Consider the following 21,560-nt stretch of genomic DNA (forward strand, 5'->3'; position numbering starts at 1 on the left):
CTCAGTCCATGGGGTCGCAAAAGAGTCGAACACGACTTAGTGACTAAACAGCAGTAGACTTAGTGACTAAACACCAGTAACAACAACAGTTCTTAACTCAAACAGTTACTACTGTGTTGGTTGCCAAAAGGTGACAGAATCTGTCTTTCCTTCTACATTGTTTGGAATCCTACTGTAAGGAAGAAATTTCCAAAGCTCTGCTCCCATTCATTCATTCATTGATTTATATCTGAATGGACTTAAGGATTTTTATTGTATCCTCTGGATTATAATTTGTTAGTCTGTATATTTCCTTTTTCAAATTGTCCCAAATGCTGGCCACTGGCAGCCCTTCGAGCTGGCTTCTTGATACAGCTCTTATTATTTTTTGAGCATTTACAGAATTTTATTGCATGACAAAATGTTCCAGGCTTATCTTGTACTTTTTTTCTGGCCCAGTCTGGAATTGTCCATTTCTCCAGGCCCTCGTTCTTTTTTTGGAAAATAATATTCAGAAATTAAAATCTGAATGCTAGGATCTTATTTTCTAATCATTTGTGCATTTTGCATTTTATGTTACTTCTGCCATTTCTTTTACGTATATTTTCTTTGATGAATCTTGCCTGTTTATATGTGAAAAATGCTTCTAAGAAATTACCAGCGGAGCTACTTCCTTAGCTTAACTGTGGCTGATCATCAGTTGTCAGGAGATCACTACCTCAAGTCGGCTGTGGAATAGTAACGGCTGTGAGGCACTGATGAGAATAATCGTTTTCACTTGGGGCTTTTTTCTTTTTACTGCCTTCATCCAGCACCTCTGCCGGTCCACATTCCCCACCCTCCCCCAAGCCCCGGTAACCACGAATCTAACTTCTTTTTCTGTGCGTTTGTTTTCGAAGCACAACTGACCTATAACACTGTGTTAGTTCCTGGTGCACAGCATAGTGATTTGATCCTCCTGTACGTTACAAAGTGATCACCACACCTGTGACTTTAAAATGCCAGGCAGAGCCGAGGGCGTAGGGTTGGTTCAGTTTCCTATAGGCCTTGGCAGTAAGTGACGGGGATAAGACGTATTCAGATCTAAAACCCTCTTTTCCAACTTGTTGGCAAAAGTTCATCCTGTCTTATTCTTTATATTCTCAGCATTTTCGTGCATACTGTCATTTTCCTCTTTCTCGGCCTATTGGCATAGACCTCATTTGCTCACATAGATGTATCTGGTATAAATGGGGCCTAAATTGATTTAGGTAGAATCTTAAATTCTGCTCTTTCTCTTGAATTTAATTTCATTCTTAGAGTTTTCCAGGTACTCTTTATTTCTCAAGTTGTCAGAATTGGTTTAGGAGTGAAGAGAAAAAAAATCTCTCCTCTCAATGTTAATAAATGTTCTTGTTTCTCACAGGAGGAGAAGCGAAAGGAAAATAAAGAGAAACGTCAATGACAACCATTTGGGAATTGACAGTTCAATTTTAATTAAACAGATCCTTAAGATGTGATAACTGCCTCAAGCAGAGTTTTTTATAAATAAAAAAAAACTTTATTTTTATGAACACAGTATATATATTGTAGAAAATTAGGAAACACGGATATATAAAATTTAGAGAATGAACACCATATTCTCATCACCCAAAGATTTTTTGCTGATTACATCAACTCCATGGATGGTAGGCCGCTAGGCTCTTCTGCCCTTGGAATTTTCCAGGCTGAAATACTGGAGTGAGTTGCCATTTCCTACTTCAAGGGATCTTCCTGATCCAGGGATCAAACCTGTGTCTATTGTGTCTCCTCTTTGGCAAGAGGATCCTTTACCACTAGAACCACCTGGGAAGCTCTGTTTGTGTGTATTACTCTTTCCTTAGCTACATACATACATTCATTCACACACAGTCATGTAAGTCAGTGCATCGCTGTGGAGCTTGTACACCTAGCTCCTCTTCGCTTGAAATTCTGACAACGTACATGTAAGAATATATTATTGCTCTCTTGTGGTGTTTGGTTTGAGCATTTTCTAAATGATTCCATATATTTGCTTAAATCAGCCCTTTTTTTTTTCAGGATGATTGCATCTATTTCAGAATGTGTTATAAACAATTCTCAAATGAAAAATTTGTGTTCGTCATAATATAAATGAGTTTTGTTTAAAATCTCTAGTTATGAAGATAACTTTTATTCTGTACATTGTATTCCTATTAACCTATAAATATATCTTCATAGCTTCTAAGTAAAGATGTCTTTTTCAAAATGAAATCTCATGATTTTTGATTCATTTTATAATTATATCAGTAAATTCAATAGTGGTTATTTAACTTTTTTCAGGGTAATTGATATAGTGGCTCTTAGTGGAATCTTTGGGAAGTGAACTGCCTCACAATTAATAGGTTAATAATTAAGGCTATTTGGAAGTACCTGTCGGTATTTATTAGGCAGTTATCATCATCAAATATAAGATGTTGAATATGTTTTATATCTGCCCTTTATTTAGTTTTTTTATATAAAATATACTGCTTTAGAAATTATAAGCATATATATTAAAAACTGCTTCAGTGATAAATTAGTAGTATTTATAGAATAAAAAAAGTTTCTCAGAAGAATATTTGTAGAAGAATTGAGAATAAGCTTATTTGGTGAGTGCTGTAAGAAGAATGCAGTTTTACCAGAGAGAAAACCTGATGAAGTTACTTACAAAAGACCCATTAAAATTTTTCATTTTTACCTCTCCCCTTATATTAGATAAAAAGATTTGGCTATTGGGACGGTTGTAGCAATTTGACTGTGTTCTGTGGATTTGATTAACATTGTATCAGCATTCATTTCCTCCTTAGGATGGTTGTACTATAGTTATGTAAGGGAATATCCTTGTTTTTGGGAAACTGACAAATGTAGTATTAGGAGTGATAAGTATTATGTCAGTAACTGACTCTCAGATGGCTTTGGGAAAAAGTGTGTAGTTGCATGCACATGTATGTTGATTTGTGTGTTTAGAGATAGTATGAGACAAATGTAAAATGCTGACAGTTGGGGAGTGTGGGAGAGAGATATTTGGGAGTTCTTCATACTATTCTTGAATTTGGGATTATTTCAAGATTAAAAATTAGGATTTGAAAGTTAGGGAAATGTTTTAAAATACTTGATAAAAGGTGCTGTATTTGAAGATATTTAGAACTACAAGCACTTTATGGATCCACTCTCACTGCCAGTATTTTTTAATACTGGCAGTGGGGCCTCAAGAGTGTGGCAGATTAAATATTTTAGTACTGATTGACTGAGTACCAGTAACCATGACTACAATTTTTCTTAAAGGGTCATAAGTAAGCCATAGTTCTTAGTAACGTTGGCATTTTTATTTTTGATAGGGCAGTCAGCAAATCTCATATCTGAGTACGTGTATTAGAGCCTTACCAGTACTCAGAAAAAGAGGAAAACTTGAAGGAGTAGCCTTTGAAATGCATTATATGTTCTAATTAAAAATGGCTGGTTGGTTTTTTAAAAATGGCAAGATTGTGGAACCCTGTACCTTAAATTCCATTTAAGATCCCTACGGAATAATGAAGTAGTTCCAGCTGGTGGTGCCTGTCAGTGCTGTTTGATGAATTTCAGTGGCATAATTATGAATTATGAATAACTTCAAAATATTATTTCTTGGTCCTTGTTTGTATAAGGGTCATTGTAACAATATTACGTATGATTGAGCAGCGTAGTATATAATATATGTGAGGAGGAACGTAAAGAACCTGTAGACTTGTTTTTAAACAACAATAAAAAAATAGTAACAAAAGGAAACAAACCTTGGGAAGTGTTAGGTATGTCTTACCTCCACGGTGGTGATATTTTCACAGGTGTTCATGTATGTCCAAACATCAAATGGTACATATTAAATATGTGAAGTTCTTTATAAATATCAGTTATAACTCAATAAATCTAAAACAACCAAGCAAACTACAAAAGCATAATCTTGTTAGTTAAGAACCTTCAAGTTCAGTGAGAAATAAGTTTTGTTCCCCACTAAATAAGAAAAAAGTAATGAAACCAGTTTTTCTAACAGGAAAAAGAGTTTACTAGTTTTTCTAACAGGGAGAAGGCAATGGCACCCCACTCCAGTACTCTTGCCTGGAAAATCCCATGGAAGGAGGAGCCTGGTGGGCTACAGTCCATGGGTTCGCTAAGAGTTGGACACAACTGAGCGACATCACTTTCACTTTTCACTTCCATGCATTGGAGAAGGAAATGGCAACCCACTCCAGTGTTCTTGCCTGGAGAATCCCAGGGACAGGGGAGCCTGGTGGGCTGCCGTCTATGGGGTCGCAGAGTCGGACACGACTAAAGCGACTTAGCAGCAGCAGTAGTTTTTCTAACAGCAAAGAATTTGCTAGGATTTATGGTGTCTGTTGGGATCTGTATTAGAAGGCTTTATTTAGCAGAATAAAGGTGTTTTTTACTTATTTCATAATTTTAATTTATTTACTGTTTATTAGTAAATGAAATTCTAAAAGAATAATGATCTGATGCAGATTTTAAGTTTGTATTTTGTGTGTTTACCAACACAAGTAATTGAATCACTGCTAATTTCAGTCTGGTTTCATTGGAATTAATTTTTAAAATTATGAAGAGAGGCTTAGCAAAAATTATTCACAAGTAAATAGCAATAAACATGTTTAGCCACTTCACGCCAATAATGAGAGTTTGCTTTATTTTTTAAAGTTAATTCGTAATGGTGTTGGTGTCCTGTTCTTTACTCCATTTCAGTGCTTTAGCTTGTAACTTTTTTTTTGTAATTCAGTTCTGTAGCTCAGTCATGTCCGACTCTTTGTGACCCCATGAACCGCAGCACACCAGGCCTCCCTGTCCATCATCAACTCCCGGAGTTTACCCAAACTCATGTCCGTTGAATCTGTGATGCCATACAACCATCTCATCCTCTGTCATCCCCTTCTTCTGCCTTCAGTCTTTCCCAGAATCAAGGTCCTTTCAAATGAGTCAGTTCTTCGCATCAGGTGGCCAAAGTATTAGAGTTTCAGCTTCAACATCAGTCCTTCCAAATGAATATTCAGGACGGATTTCCTTTAGGATGGACTGGTTGGATCTCCTTGCAGTCCAAGGGACTCTGAAGAGTCTTCTCCAACACCACATTTCAAAAGCATCAATTCTTCGGCGCTCAGCTTTCTTTATAGTCTAACTCTACTACTGGAAAAACCATAGCCTTGATGAGACAGACCTTTGTTAGCAAAGTAAAGTCTCTGCTTTTTAATTGGAGACACCTATTTATTGTCTTCTTGAAGAAGGCAGTGGCACCCCACTCCGGTACTCCTGCCTGGAGAATCCCATGGACGGAGGAGCCTGGTGGGCCGTAGTCCATGGGGTCACTAAGAGTCAGACAAGACTGAGCGACTTCACTTTCACTTCTCACTTTCATGCATTGGAGAAGGAAATGGCAATCCACTCCAGTGTTCTTGCCTGGAGAATCCCAGGGACGGCAGAGCCTGGTGGGCTGCCGTCTATGGGGTCGCACAGAGTCGGGCACGACTGAAGTGACTTAGCAGCAGTAGCATTTATTGTCCTCTTTATGCTAGGTCCTGATAGTTGGGCAGCACAGCTACAGCAGGCATAAATTATTGGTCACTGCTACGGGAATGAGGATAAAAAAACGCGTGGTTTCCACCTCTCTGACATTTTAACAGAGTGTGTTGACTGTACTTGACTTTGAGGTTTTTGGCAACACGAAAATGGCAGAGGAAACGGAATGAGCATATCAGTTTTGTTGACTCCTTCATCCTAGATCTCTTTGTAAATGTATTGGGTTAGCCGAAAAGTTCATTTGGATTTCCCCTAAGGTGTAATATATAATATGAAAAACCAGAAGAACTTTTTGGCCAACTCAGTAGTTTGTGTGGAGCCCTTACCTGTCTTAGTATATTCCATTTTCTATGCTGTACAGTCTTGTACAAGGTATTAACCTTTCTAAACCTCAGTTTCTTCATCTGTAAAATGGAGAAGATAAGAACCTTTACCTCCTAGTGTTGGTTTTATGTTTAAGTATATAAAGCATGTTTGAATATCTAGCATATGGCAAGAGCCCTGTGTTTATTTTTGTCTTTGAATGTACTTATTTGCAGTTATTTTGCAGAAGAACTAGGAAAAAACTGAAGTGCTGCTGATGTTCATGTAACAGAAATCTCTTACTAAAAACTTGAGAAATAGAATGCTGTTTGTGTGTAAGCAGATAGGAAGAACATGATTTTTTAATATTGACATTTGTTTTGTTTTAATAGGTATCAACAGATGTTGCATACCAACTTGGTCTACCTTGCTACAATAGCAGATTCTAATCAGAACATGCAGTCTCTCTTACCAGCAGTAAGTACCTTTAAAATAGTGGGAAGTGTAGATAATATTTGTGGAATTGTGTACAGAAGGACCGATTTTTGTTGAGTGATTCTGAGATTTGCTTAGGAATCCTTCCCTCCTCTGAGGACATGAAGATATTCGTTTACATGATCTATTAGCTTTAATCTTTTGCCTTCATATTTAATTTGAATTAATTCATCTAGAATTGATTCGCTGCCCAAGGAAGTTGCATCTATCCATCTATTCATTCACCCATCCACCTACCTATTTATTCATTTATTTTGATGTGTAATCACACAAATTATTTAGGAACAGATCTGTAATATTTTAAAGCAGATCCCTGTCCATCATGTATGTAATTTAATATGCATCTCTAGCAGATAAGGACTGATATCCCATGTAACAAACTTAGCCAGAATCTCTTAATGTCTTATAATAATCAGGATGTTTTCAGTTTTCCCCAGTTATATAAAAATAATTTGAATGTTTTGCTGGTTGTTTGCCACAGAATTCAAACAAGGCCTACTCTTTGCTTTGGTTGATCTGTGTCTTAGGTCTTTCTTAACCTGTATCAGTTTCTTTCATTCTCCATTTACTTACTGAAGAAAGAGGGTAATTTTTTTGTAGAATTTCTCACATTCTGGATTTGGCTGTTTGTAGCCTCATGATCCTTTAACATGTTCCTCCATCTCATTTTTATTTCCTTTAAATTGGTATTTTCTAGATGGAGAGGCTCGACTATAATTGGATTTATTTTATGTTGAATATTTCATTGATTGCACCATGTAAGTGTTGCTGTTGTATCTCGTTGGGAGGAACATATTCTGTTGTCCCATTTTTAGTGATGTTAAGGTTGATCAGTGCTCACAGTTGATACCGGTTCCACCAGACCATTATAAAGTTCCTCATCTACCTTTCAGTTGATGGGTTTATCAGTCATTGGTGCTCGTTGGTTGGGTCCGTTGTTTCTTGGGATCTAAGAATGATAAATTTCTCATTTTACAGTTCCTCCTGCATTGTACTTCTTCTAAAAAGGAAAATTTCAGCAAATATTTGGTTATCTTGAAATAGAGTTCCTGTAGGAAAGTCGTGATAAAGTCTTGATTCTATTCTTTATCAATTTTTTAATCATCAGTTTTCAGAATAACAAGTTGGTCTGCAGCACCTTGCAAAGGATGACCAAGGATTTTGTCTTTGTTTTTATTATTATCTGAACGTACACATTTCTATATTTTTAATGTGTTTAAATCCATTGAGACACTGTGATGCTCAAGTTTTCTCACCTTTGGTCGGTGGGAATCCCTTCCTTTGGCGTCCTATGTCCTGCTGACATGATTCCAGTATTCTCGTAGAGCTTATTTGCTTTAAAATTTGTGAGAGAGATAAGACTGACTATATTTCTGCCCCAGAACTATTCTGCCCCAGCTGTTTTTTCAGCTAGCCTTTTTTTCTGTGGGAGTTGATATTTAGAGACCACAATTTGGACGTTTGGGGCATTTGTTATTAAGTTTGAGTTTGGTTGTTGTTCAGTCACTAAGTTGTGCCTGACTCTTTGCGACCCCCTGCAGCCCACCAGGCTTTCTTGTCTTTCACTATGTCGGAGTTTGCTCAAACTCATGTCCATTGAATTGGTGATGCCATCCAACCATCTCATCCTCTGTCGCCCCCTTCTCCTCCTGCCCTCAGTCTTTCCCAGCATCAGGGTCTTTTCCAATGAGTTGGCTCCTTGCATCAGGTGGCCAAAATATTGGAGCTTCAGCATCAGTCCTTCCATTGAATGTTTGGAGCATTTTCAGTGGACAGAGGTAGTAAGCATGTTTTTTCTTTTTAAAAATAAAGAAAATATTAGTGATATTTTTCATCTCAGGAAAGGTTTTTTTTTAAACTTAGCTTTAATTTTGTATATTAATGTCTCTTCTTTTTCTAAAAATCTTGATGGCAACTTTATAGTCACTTGTTTACTTTGTACTACTATGTATGTAACATAATTTCAATATAGCAATATCAGGGTTGCCACTAACAATAATAGGCTTGTTCTTAAGATATATCTCACTAAGGGTATATAATGAATAAATTTTGTTTTGAATCTGAAATAATGTGATTTTTTTACCATAATCTTGATTACCACCTAGTATGAGGAATAGGTTTGATTTTGTTTGTTTCCAGGTAGATAATTCTCTCGCAGCATTATCTATTGGGACAACAAAGCAAAATATCTTTTCTCTACTTCTGTCATGACACCTGTATCATATATCAAATGCCCATATACCTGGGGGTCTGTGTCTTATTTCTTCTGTTCCATTGGCTGGTTTTGATGATTTCCTCTGTCCTGTCACACTTGTCATAGTCAAGACTTGTAATAAGTCTTGATGTATATTAGAGAGGTTCTTTACTTCTTCCTTATGTTCCTTTTTTTTCCCCCAAGACTATCCTGGGTACTGGTCCTTTGCATTTCCTTATATACTTAAACTTACCAGTGTGTTCACTATAACTGCATTATGATTTTCACTGAGATGACTTTGACTGTCAATCAGTTTGGGGAGAATTGATGTCTCTGCAATACTGAGTCTTTCAAATCATGATCATTGCATATATTTTGATTTATTTAGCCCTTTACTCCCTGTCAATGAAGTTTTGTGATTTTCCTGGAGAGGATTTACACACTTCTCTTTGGATCTATTGCTAAGTACGTTGTCTTTTTAAGGCAATTTTAAAATGGAATCTTTGTGCTTTTTTGTTTTATTTTGTAACTGTGATTGCTGTTTACAAAGAAACGCAATTGGTTTTGAATCCCATAGTCTTGTTCAATTCTTATCTCTAACAGTTTTTCTGGGGATACTTTGTTTTCTCTATTCACCGATGTATCATTTGTGAATAATGAGTTTTGTTCTTTTCTTGCCAGTCCTTAGACCTTTTATTTATTTCTTTTGCCTTACTTCTCTGGCTAGGACCTCCAGTACGTTCCTGAGTAGAAGTGCTGACAGAGGACATCTTAATCTTGTTCCTGATCACAAAGGGAAAGCTTTCACTGTTTAACCATTCCCTGTGATGTTCCTTGTAGTTTTTTGGTAGATACCTTGAATCAGATTAAGGAAGTTCCCTTCTGTTTCTTTTGTGCCGAGAGTTTATATATTGAATGGATGTTAAATTTTATTAAATACTTTTATTGCATCTAATGAGAAGATCATAGTTTTCTCTTTAATCTGTTTACTTTATTAATTATTTATTTACAGATTAATAACTTAATCTATTATTTCTCTTTAATCTGATTTACTTCTTACTGTTCAGTCTTGAATTTTTTAGTAATTAACCTACTTTTTCATGACCTACTTGGTCACAGTCTTAAAAAAATTGCAGTTTGTTGAATTTTTGATCACGATTTTTATGTGTGTTGATGAGTGTAATTGCCTTTTAGCTTTCCTTTCTTATAATGCCTTTGTCTCTCTTTTGTTTTGAGGTTATGCTGGCTTTATAAAATGAGCTGCAGAATTGTCCCACTTTTTTTTATCTGGAAGAATTTGCATAATATAGCTATTTCCTAGATGATTGGTATAATTCTTTAGAAAAGCCATCTGGATCTGGAGTTTTCTTTGTGAGAAGACTTTTATTTACCTGCTCAATTTCTTTATGGTTATAGGACAGTTTATGCATTTCTATATTTTATGAGATACCTATTTCAGTAAATTGTGCTTTTTAGCATTTTATCTAAAATTTCAAATTTATTGATAATAAAGTTTGTAGAATAATCCTAACATCTGTTAGGGTTTTGTAGAATTTTCCTAACATCTATAGGATCTGTAGTGATAGTTTCTTTTTTTAAATCCTCATTGTAGTTTATTTGTGCCTTCTTGTTAAAAATCTTTTTTAATCACGGTTGCCAAGTATTTATTGTATTTTTTCTCTTAATCTTTTTAAAGAATCAGCGTTTGTCTTTGATCTTTCCCTGTTGCATCATTTCTCAAACTCTGTTCTCAGAACTGCATTATATGTAAACATTACTGAACACTCTGAGGAGTTTCATATGTTATATATATGATGTATTTATTTTATTTTACTTATTATACTACTATTCATTTAAAATGAATGATACTAAACTCATTGCATGTTAATATAAATAAGATTCTTTAAAAAAGAAAAAACTATGTTTTTGAGAACTAATTTAGTGAGGTAAATGATACTGTTTAATAATCTTGCAAATTTCATTTGAATGTTTGGCTTAATAGAAAACATCTGTATTTTCATATTTACTTCTGAATTCGATCTAGCATAATATGTTTTGGTTGAAGTAGAAGAAAACCCAGTCCCACACAAATAGGAAGTTTATAAAGGGAAGAATATTTTTAGCCTTTTCAGATTGTTGTGAATAATCTGGTAGTATAGCACATCTCAGCAGGTGTTGTTTTTTTTTAAAGGTTGGTTGCAGTCTGGAATCTGAAATTTTATCAGTACATTTATCTTATTCCGGTACCTTAAAGTTCATTGGTCTCTCTTGCACTTTTGGAGGATCTTTTACTTATGCATGATTTCAGAACATCATGACTTGCTCATTTGGAAAATAATAAATTCACTTAGTTCTGCACAGTTTCTAAATACTGATATGTTTCAGTATGTGATACCAAAAACCACATTTGTTGAAATCACCACCAGTCTTATCAGAAAAGTCTCTTATATATTGGGATGCTGTCAAGCTCAAGATAGAAAATATGTTTGCCAAATTCCCATTTCTTCCTTGAAAAGTCAAGGCTCATTGGCAATGTGATCTTTGGCAACAAGTACTGCCAGTTGTTTTCCAGGCTCACTGTGTCCAGTTTTGAGGAAATGTCTGCCTGGATAAGTGTAATTTGTCTAGAAATTGTTCTTTGAAGTAAAGTTGGTGTTCCATGAAGGGAAGTGAAAGTGTTAGTCGCTCAGTCGTGTCTGACTCTTTGTGACCCCATGGACTGTAACTGGCCAGCCTCCTCTGTCCGTGAATTCTCCAGTCAAGAATACTAGAGTGGGTTGCCATTCCCTTTCCCAGGGGATCTTCCCAACCCAGAAATTGAACCTGGATCTCCTGTGTTGCAGGCAGATTCTTTACCATGTGAGCCACAGATGTTCCATGAAAAAACGAACCCCAGTATTCCATGAAAACAGTGCCTAAATCAGCAAGCAGCTCAGTCACAAAGTGTTTTCATTTCACTTTGATTTGTGGCAGATATGTTTATTATTTTCTCATTTTGTCATCACATGGAGAATTTAATAAATGAATAATTTTTACTGCTTTATCAAGGACATTCTTAAGTGAAACAGACTTTCTCTTACTGCCAGTCTGTGATAGTCAATAATACAATGATTTAAGTAGAGTTTGATGCCTTGATATAAGGCTGCATCTGTTATGTCCACTTTTGCTGTTGCACCATGATGTTATAAATATCAACACAGCCTAAAAGGCAAACATCATCTTAGTACTATTATGGAAATAGTTTTCACCTTTCGGATTCCCTAAAAGAATTCTTGAGAACCAGACTTTGTGACATTACTCTTTTGTCTGTTTTTGGCTATGGCTCGTTTCTGATCTTACTTATTGTTTCATTTTATTGTCTTTCACTGTATCTTGCTGTTCTTTTTCTGAGTTTTAAGATGAATGCTCGCTTCCTCAGTTTTCATCCTTCCATACTCATTTATGCATTTGAGGGCATAAATTTCTGTCCAGTTCTTTGGTGTAGCATATTCATATTTATTCAGTTCCACATATTTTATAATTTCCATTGTTATTTCTTCTTTATACATGGGTTGGTAAATATATTTCTTAGTTTGCAAGCAGGGAGATTTTATTGTTTCTTTTTCTTAATGGTTTCTGACTTCATTGCATTGTGGGTAGTTAACACTTCATATGATTTCAGTTCTTGGGAATTCTTTGAGATTTGTTTTATGGTCCAACATACGGTCAGTTTTTATAAAAGTTCCATGTATTCGTTAGCCCCTCAGTGCAGAGTCCTATATATGTTGACTGTTTCAAGTATTAACTTGTTTCAAACAAGTTAATCTTGTTTGAATCTTCTATTAATGACTGATTTTTTTTTTTCGTGGTGTTTCATTTTTGTGTTTGTTCTATCAGCTACTGAGAGGTGTATGTTTAAAATGTCCAAGTATAGTTATAGATTGACTGTTTTCCCTCGTACAGTTTTAAGATTTTATCACACCGAGGCACTGTTAGTGGGTGCTTATATGTTTAGAAATGTTACAGCTTTCTGATTCTTTGTAACATGTGTTGTTATGAAGTATTCCTCCTTGTAGCTAATTATGCTTTTGGTCTTAATATCTACTTGTCTGGTTTTTGTGTAGCTCAGTCTGCTTTCTTTAGCATTTTCATGTTGTATCTGCCTTTCCATTTCTTTGTGCTAGAGATACCTGTTTTATGAATAATATGTAAACTTTAAAAAAAAATCCAATCTAACAATCTTTGTTATTTACTTGAAACATTAAATCCATTTATAGTGAACGTAATTGTTCATATATCTGAGTTTAAACCTGCTGCTGCTGCTAAGTCGCTTCAGTCATGCGACCCCATAGACAGCAGCCCACCAGGCTCCCCGTCCCTGGGATTCTCCAGGCAAGAACACTGGAGTGGGTTGCCATTTCCTTCTCCAATGCATGAAAGTGAAAAGTGAAAATCAAGTCGCTCTGTCGTGTCCGACTCTTTGCGACCCCATGGACTGCAGCCTACCAGGCTCCTCCACCCATGGGATTTTCCAGGCAAGAGTACTGGAGTGGGGTGCCATTGCCTTCTCTGGAGTTTAAACCTACCATCATATAAACCTACCATACAAACACTTTGTGTTTGTCTCATCTGTTTATATTCCTTTTTACTGTTCTTTCTGTCTGGATAATTTTTTTATTATTCCTTTTACTTTATGCTCGTTTTTATATACTTACATGCTTACTCTTCTTTTACTATATAGGTTACTATACAGTTAATTCAAGAACCCTCAGATACTGTATTTCTATTCATTTTCTCAATGACTTATCTATTGTTACACATTTTAAATCTGTGACTATTTACTCACAAGTGATAATTACTTTTTGTAAAGTTAGTATTCATTAGCATTATCATTGTTGCCAATTTTGATGCTTTTCATTCCTCCCTTCATTTTCAGCCTTTTCTCTCAGATCATTTCTTTTTTTCCTTCCAAAAGAACATATTTGAACATTTCCTTTTAGCACTGGTTTGGTGGTGGCACATACCTTCAGGTCTCTTTTTTTTGTGTATGTGATCTGAAATTTTTTTTTTTTTTTACTATCATTCTTATAAGATGCTTTTGCCAGGGATAGATTTTAGGTTGGCATATGAGTACATTAAATTAATAATGCTGTTGTTTTCTCATCTTTATCTATTGACAGCTGTGTTGATGTAAATGTTTTTATTCTGAAGGCAGTTTGACTGTGTTGAAGAGTTTTGCTTTGTCTAGAGGTTTTTGCAGTTTTAGTGTGATCTCTGTAGGTATTATATTTATCTATTTTCTTTTTATTTATCCTGCTTGGTGTTTTGTTGAGATTTCTGAAGTCTGTGGATTGAAATCTTTGATCAGTTTTGGGAAATTCTCAACCAGCTTTCTGTCCTGCCTGTTGTGCCCACAGCAAATGTAGCCCCAGATTTGGGCCCATGTCTCTGCATTTTTTTTCTTCTGGAGCTTGGCCTGTGCATTTTTAATTGCTTTGTCTGTTCTTCTATGTCATGAAAAATATTTTTCAAATATTTTCTCCAGCTTTTTTGTTGTCTACCGGGGAGGATTTGAGTGACCTCCTTTGCCATCACCCTATGTGATTCCTTTAAGTATTGGAATAGAATTCTGTTTTGCTATCCATAGTATATTAATTATTTTTATGGCTTCTCAGATATGCCTGTTTCACTGGAGAGAGAACACACTTGCAGAAGGACTGCTAAGTACTGGGTTCTTTGAGTACTGTATTTCACCTCAGAATTCTTTAAAATATTGGTCCCATTTCATGGTTGAAGAAACTGAGTCTCAGGATGATTCGGGTGTCTTGGTAAGTGGTAGCATGACCCTTGAACCCACGCCTTACTGAAAGCGGTTCATGCATTAAATCAGTCAGTCATGTTACTACTAGGATGGAATGGAAATAAAAGTTTGATCCCTTTGCTCTTAGGTTTGTGTATCAGGGTAGGAGTTGGCTAGATTTTTCTAGAGCTTGAATCGAATCTAAATTTTACAACCTGCAGTGACTTGATTGTTCTGTTGTGTTGTTAGGTAAATGAATGCCTTAATCACTTTTATTTCTTTTTTGTCTAGCATTGTTCTTGTCCTTAGGTGTTAAGTTTGTAAAGAACATGTTAAATGAATGAGTCTGCTTATAGTTTGGGGACTATACTGTGGATTTAAGATGTAGGCCAAGAATTTCGCTTATTGTCACCATGGTGGCCTATGGTGATTTTTTTCTTTGCTCCTGTTCTAGTACACCTGAAAGATATAACACTTTTCTGATCATGTTCTTGTCAAAACAGTAACACATTACAGGATTCTCAAGTCAGGGCATTGAGTGTGGAGAGGGGACATTCTCCCCCAGGCTGTTACCAGAATCCTGTGGGTGGCTGGGGAGTGAGCAGTGTGCACAGTGTTCTCAGGTGATCCTGTTACTCCTTCCAAATCCCTTTGGCCCAACCAGGGGAGAGTCTCTGTAACTTATGATACTGTGCAATTCTGAATTTTGTCAGTTTGTCTTGATTTGAAATACTGTCTTCATAGAATATGGAAATATCTTAAAGTCTTCAATTCAGTCACTCGGTCGTGTCCGACTCTTTGCGACCCCGTGAATCGCCAGCACGCCAGGCCTCCCTGTCCATCACCAACTCCCGGAGTTCACTCAAACTCATGTCCATCGAGTCGGTGATGCCATCCAGCCATCTCATCCTCTGTCATCCCCTTCTTCTCCTGCCCCCAATTCCTCCCAGCATCAGGTTCTTTTCCAATGAGTCAACTCTTCACATGAGGTGGCCAAAGTATTGGAGTTTCAGCTTTAGCATCAGTCCTTCCGATGAACACCCAGAACTGATCTCCTTTAGGATGGACTGGTTGGATCTCCTTGCAGTCCAAGGGACTCTCAAGAGTCTTCTCCAACACCACAGGTCAAAGCATCCATTCTTTGGCATTCAGCTTTCTTCACAGTCCAACTCTCACATCCATCCATGACCACAGGAAAAACCGTAGCCTTGACTAGACGGACCTTTGTTGGCAAACCTTTGTTGTCTCTGCTTTTGAATATGCTGTCTACGTTGGTCATAACTTTTCTTCCAAGGAGTAAGTGTCTTTTTATTTTATGGCTGCAATCACCATCTGCAGTGATTTTGGAGCCCAACAAAATAAAGTCTGACACCGTTTCCACTGTTTCCCCATCTATTTCCCATGAAGTGATGGGACCAGATGCCATGATCTTCGTTTTCTGAATGTTGAGCTTTAAGTCAACTTTTTCACTCTCCTCTTTCACTTTCATCAAGAGGCTTTTTAGTTCCTCTTCACTTTTTGCCATAAGGGTGGTGTCATCTGCATATCTGAGGTTATAGATATTTCTGCTGGCAATCTTGATTCCAGTTTGTGCTTCTTCCAGCCCAGCGTTTCTCATGATGTACTCTGCATAGAAGTTAAATAAACAGGGTGACAATATACAGCCTTGATATACTCCTTTTCGTAATTGGAACCAGTCTGTTGTTCCATGTCCAGTTCTAACTGTTGCTTCCTGACCTGCATACAGGTTTCTCAAGAGGCAGGTCAGGTGGTCTGTATTCTCATCTCTTTCAGAATTTTCCACAGTTTATTGTGATCCACACAGTCAAGGACTTTGGCATAGTCAATAAAGCAGAAATAGATGTTTTTCTGGAACTCTCTTGCTTTTTCCATGATCCAGCGGATGTTGGCAATTTGATCTCTGGTTCCTCTGCCTTTTTAAAACCAGCTTGAACATCTGGAAGTTCATAGTTCACATATTGCTGAAGCCTGGCTTGGAGAATTTTGAGCATTACTTTACTAGCGTCTGAGATGAGTGCAGTTGTGCGGTAGTTTGAGCATTCTTTGGCATTGCCTTTCTTTGGGATTGGAATGAAAACTGACCTTTTCCAGTCCTGTGTCCACTGCTGAGTTTTCCAAATTTGCTGGCATACTGAGTGCAGTACTTTCACAGCATCATCTTTCAGGATTTGAAATAGCTCAACTGGAATTCCATCACCTCCACTAGGTTTGTTGGTAGTGATGCTTTCTAAGGCCCACTTGACTTCACATTCCAGGATGTCTGGCTCTAGGTCAGTGATCACACCATCGTGATTATCTGGGTTGTGAAGATCTTTTTGTACAGTTCTTCTATGTATTCTTGCCACCTCGTCTTAATATCTTCTGCTTCTGTTAGGTCCATACCATTTCTGTCCTTTATCGAGCCCATCTTTGCATGAAATGTTTCCTTGGTATCTCTGATTTTCTTGAAGAGATCTCTTCCCATTCTGTTGTTTTCCTCTATTTCTTTGCATTGATCGCTGAGGAAGGCTTTCTTATCTCTCCTTGCTATTCTTTGGAATTCTGTATTTAGGTGCTTATATCTTTCCTTTTCTCCTTTCCTTTTTGCTTCTCTTCTTTTCACAGCTATTTGTAAGGCCTCCCCAGACAGCCATTTTGCTTTTTTGCATTTCTTTTCCATGGGGATGGTCTTGATCCCTGTCTCCTGTACAATTTCACGAACCTCTGTCCATAGGCACTCTATCTATCTATCAGATCTAGTCCCTTAAATCTATTTCTCACTTCCACTGTATAATCATAAGGGATTTGACATCCCTTATTCTCTCTAGCTTTTATGGAGAACGCAACAGTGTTGGTTCATAGCACGCATCTTGAGATTTAGTTGCTCATTTCTCTTGTCCATCCTCAGGAAAGTAGTAATTATTGAGAAGCCAATGTGGTAAAATGTAGCTTACCTAGAAATTCAATATGCTACCATAGAATTTTCTGGCTCAGAATTTACTAGTCCATTGTCACCTGTTGCTCAGTTATACGCTTTACTGAATTTTTTGCAATTTTTAATAATAGCATTTATATTTTTCCCTATAGATCAAATAGGACAGTAAAAATTATTATTGTTTGTATTCAAGGCAGATATTATTTTACCATCACCTAGTTAAGAACTATCACATAGGAAAGACAGATTTCGTTACAAACCTACCGTTATTTCAGATTCATTTAACACAGAGGCACCATTTTACATATTTTGCTAAAGAATATAGATAGATATTGCCATTTATGTACTTTGAAATAAAAATTTTCCGTCTTAATACTGGTCAAAGTTTTATTTGAAGTCTGTTTGTGACCAATTTTCATTTTAAAAAATGAGTATTTTGAAGCTTGTTTGAAAAGCAACATTAGCAAAGGAGGAAGAGTTTTAGAGAAACTAGAAATAAATCGATCCTCATAGTAAGGGGAACAACAGAGAGTTGGACCAATAAAGAAAAGCTGGGCTAGAGAGGGGAAAAATCAGCTGCAAGGGAAGCAGTTGGATTAGAGATGAAATAGGAAGAACGGTGAATTTGGGAAAACTGAAATAGCAGAATACATATCACCAATTGGCAAAAAGGGATAGAATATACTAGTTACTAACTGTAGAGTGAGAAATTTTGACCCTGAAAAAAGACTGTATGTTTTGGGGTGATTTTACTCAAGTTTTCCAGATTGAAGTTTTTCACTTTTTTTAACTGGTTGTAGGAATTGGAAATGTGCCCATTCTTATATGTAAGCTCAACTCTCAGTTTTTAATCACCCCCCCAAAGAGGGATTATGTGTTTATAGTAATATTTCATGTATCTGAAACTAGGCCAGATCTAGCAAGCCTCTTCTGTTTGAATGAAAGTCAAGAATTAAAAGACCAGGAATAAATGGAAAAAGACCTAAAAGGAGAAAGACGACTTATAAAGCCAGTGTATTAACCATTAAGCATTGTACTCCTTAGTCTGGGTCCTGGGTATTCTTTTCTTGTTTCAAATGCATTGTAAGTTTCTAACAGAAACTATTCTTAATTTTATATATGTTTTACCAGTTTGATTTTTCAATTTTAAGCCCATAATCAGAAAGCAGCAAATCACAAATCAGAACTCAGAAGAATGTAGTCTGTGGTCAGGCTTATTTAAAAGCAGTATGCCTGACATCTGAGGTGACATTGAAAAAGCCCAAATATTTATACAAAGTTGGCATTGTTCAAAGTGCACACTATTCTGAATCCATTTAGTATGTGTATATAGGGTTCTGTCTACCTTATGATGTTGGAGGCATCACTGGAATATTGGTTTTCAGAGTTGGTGTTTACTGTCTACAACAACAGTGGGCTTCCCTGGTGGCTCAGATGGTAAAGACTCTGACTGCAATGCAGGAGACCTGGGTTCAATACTTGGGTCAGGAAGATCCCCTGGAGAAGAGCATGGCAACACACTCCAGTATTCTTGCTTGGAGAATCCCATGGACAGAGGAGCCTAGTGGGCTATATAGTCCATGGGGTCGCAAAGAGCTGGACATGGCTGAGCAACTTTGACTTTCAAGTACCATTGATTTAGGAAAGAGTTATGAGAGAACAGTTTAAATTTTAAAAAGCTTTTATCTATTGATTTAATTTTTCTTTGGGAAGAACTTGGGGAGAAAATAGTCTTTTTTTATTGTGGCATTTCATTTTGAAGACATACAGTCTGGAAATATTTCTACAGAATTAAAGTTTTAGAGCTGGAAGGAACTTGGATAATCATATAGTCTAGTGTTTCTTTACCTTGGCTGCACATTTTAAAAGCTTTTCAGTTGATTCTATTGTATAACTAGGAATTGAGGATTTTATATTGCTATATATTTTGAATGGGATATCCAATGACGTTTGAGGATATGTAAAGCTTTGGAAAAATATGATTCCTTTTTCTGTAGTATCTACCTTCATTTGATGTATACCGTGACCATTTTACAATATGAGAATTTACAGTTACTCTATGAGTCTATTACATGGAGGACTAAATAAAACACTTCAGGGTGTCCAGTATGTAGGAGGTACTCAGCAAATATTGATGGTGATGAAAATGAAGGTAGTATGCAATTGGAACGGACACATAGAAAGAGAATGCAGATTTGGGAGTGTTTGAAAGAAGATTGGCTAGATTCAGTTACTGAACACATATGCAGGATAAGGGAAGGAGTTTGGAGACTTAACTGATATTCACGCCCTTCACTGAGTTTGAGTGTGTGTGCATTTAATTTTAAAAGAAGGCTGAAAGTTGATTGGAATTGCTTGTCTTGGCTTTGCACTTAATTCACTATGAGCATTGAGTTTTAAAAAGAATCTCTAATTTAACCAGGTAATGTTAGGTATTAAAGATAATTTTTGTTTAATCTATTTTCTGTACAAAAAAAGAAAAGTCTTAAATTATTACTAAAAATCAGCTTAGAAAAAGTAGCCTTACACTTTATATGTTGTTTTTTTATTTCCTAAATTGCATTTTTGGAGGATGCACACTTGATAGTCTGAGTTAGCGTTGAGCACTCAATTAGCCTTTCCTTAGACAAGTGTCAGTAAAAACGGTCATATATTTGTCTTCAGGTCAGTGACCGTGTTGGCAGAGCACTCATTGGTTAAGATGTTTCACTGACTAAAGTTTGATATTATAGGATTTGCTGTTTACAAAATTAGCTGTTTGCAGGTGTGATCCAAGTGAAGTGAAGGAACACATGGTTAGAGCTGTGGAACATTTTAAAGGTTAGCAAGGTCTGTTTCATTTATAAATTTTAGCTTAATTTTTAGCACAGGTAATAATACTTTGATGTTGTTAGAACATTAAGGATTGCAAAAAGCAATACAAAACCCATCTCCAACTTGTCTTCTTGCTGTGTTTTATGCAAATAAAAGCCAATGTAAATACATACTTTCCCCTTCTTTTCTATGCAAGTAGAACCTTGCAGTACACACTGTCCTATTTTATATTAGTTTTTTTTTTTTTAATGAAAGCGTTTAAAATTTTATTTAGATTTATGGTACGGACTTTTCTTCAATATTGGCATCTTTTCAGAGTGTTTCAGAATGTTTTTAAGTGTTTGATGAACATGATCATGTTTATTTGGTCAGTGTGATGATGGTGAAGCTTGTGTTAACTTCTGTGAGTTTTCTTTGTTTACTTTTCTAGTTACTCAGCTCCCTATTTTTACCTGCCCATGAAATGCTGATGATCTATCCTTGAACATTTTTTTTTTTTTTTTTACTATACACACCCATTCTGGGAGATTTCACTCACATTCCTGGTTTTTTATATTCTTGACCTGAAGATCCCCCTCTGTATTCTTGGGCTTCCCTTGTGGCTCAGCTGGTAAAGAATCCGCCTGCAATGCGGGAGACCTGGGTTCGATCCCTGGGTTAGGAAGATCCCCTGGAGAAGGGAAAGGCTACCCACTCCAGTATTCTGGCCTGGAGAATTCCTTGGACTGTACAGTCCATGGGGTCAAAAAGAGTCAGACACAGCTGAGCGACTTTCACTTTCACTTTCTCCATATTATTGGTTCCCAAATAGTATCTTCTTGCCCGGGTGTGCACCGTGAATCTAGCTTCCATTTGGCATACCCAGTTTGAATATTCCTCACCACATGATGTGGGCAAAACTTATCTCTCTCAAGTTTCCTCTGTTCCCTGCTGTTAAAGGGGAAAAAAGTGCACAGCCTGCATTTTCGTATTTCCTGTCTCAAGTGAGTAGTATAAACACTGAGTTCTTTACTGAGAAACAGTGATCATCTCAGACTACGCGCTTTTCTTTCACCAGCCACAGCTGTCTTCTTTCTCTTCTACCTTAATAAGTGCTGCAAAATAAAAGGTGTCTAATTAAGACATTTTGGTATTAAAAACAGAGCAAGACAGCAGGTGAAACAGTCTTCTGAAATGTCTATCTGTATTTTATATGCCAAAGCATTCTATAAATGAAATTAAAGACAACAGTAATTCTGCAGTATAATTATATGCTATTTTAGAAGTATGTATATTTCAAGTACATTTGAAACAGAAGTGATTAGTTCTTCTATTGAGGATTAGAGAAGGTTTCATAAAGGAGGTAACCATGCATTTCATAGAGAATTAATTTATGGGAACACATTTCTCTACGCTAATATAGGGAGCATTTTGTCAACACTGTTGCCTATCTTGTCTTTTCAGACTGCTAGGAAAAATCATGATAGGTATTTGCTGGATAGCATGAA

The 21,560-nt window shown here is 36.5% G+C and overlaps 1 protein-coding gene across 8 annotated transcripts in view; it reads left to right on the forward strand.

Moving 5' to 3' along the window:
* The window catches only part of SS18 (SS18 subunit of BAF chromatin remodeling complex), a 73,602-nt gene that overhangs the window by 6,995 nt on the left and 45,047 nt on the right, over positions 1-21,560 (forward strand). For 7 of the 8 annotated variants that reach the window (XM_061399708.1, XM_061399709.1, XM_061399715.1 and 4 more), the window contains exon 3: positions 6,249-6,333. In XM_061399708.1, coding sequence (XP_061255692.1) covers positions 6,249-6,333 — 85 coding nt within the window. Of the gene's footprint in view, positions 1-1,381; positions 1,820-6,248; positions 6,334-21,560 lie in introns of those variants that run through there. The other variant, XM_061399710.1, reaches the window with a different exon arrangement.

Source organism: Bos javanicus, chromosome 24 (genome assembly GCF_032452875.1).
Source record: "Bos javanicus breed banteng chromosome 24, ARS-OSU_banteng_1.0, whole genome shotgun sequence".
NCBI classification, from domain to species: domain Eukaryota; kingdom Metazoa; phylum Chordata; class Mammalia; order Artiodactyla; family Bovidae; genus Bos; species Bos javanicus.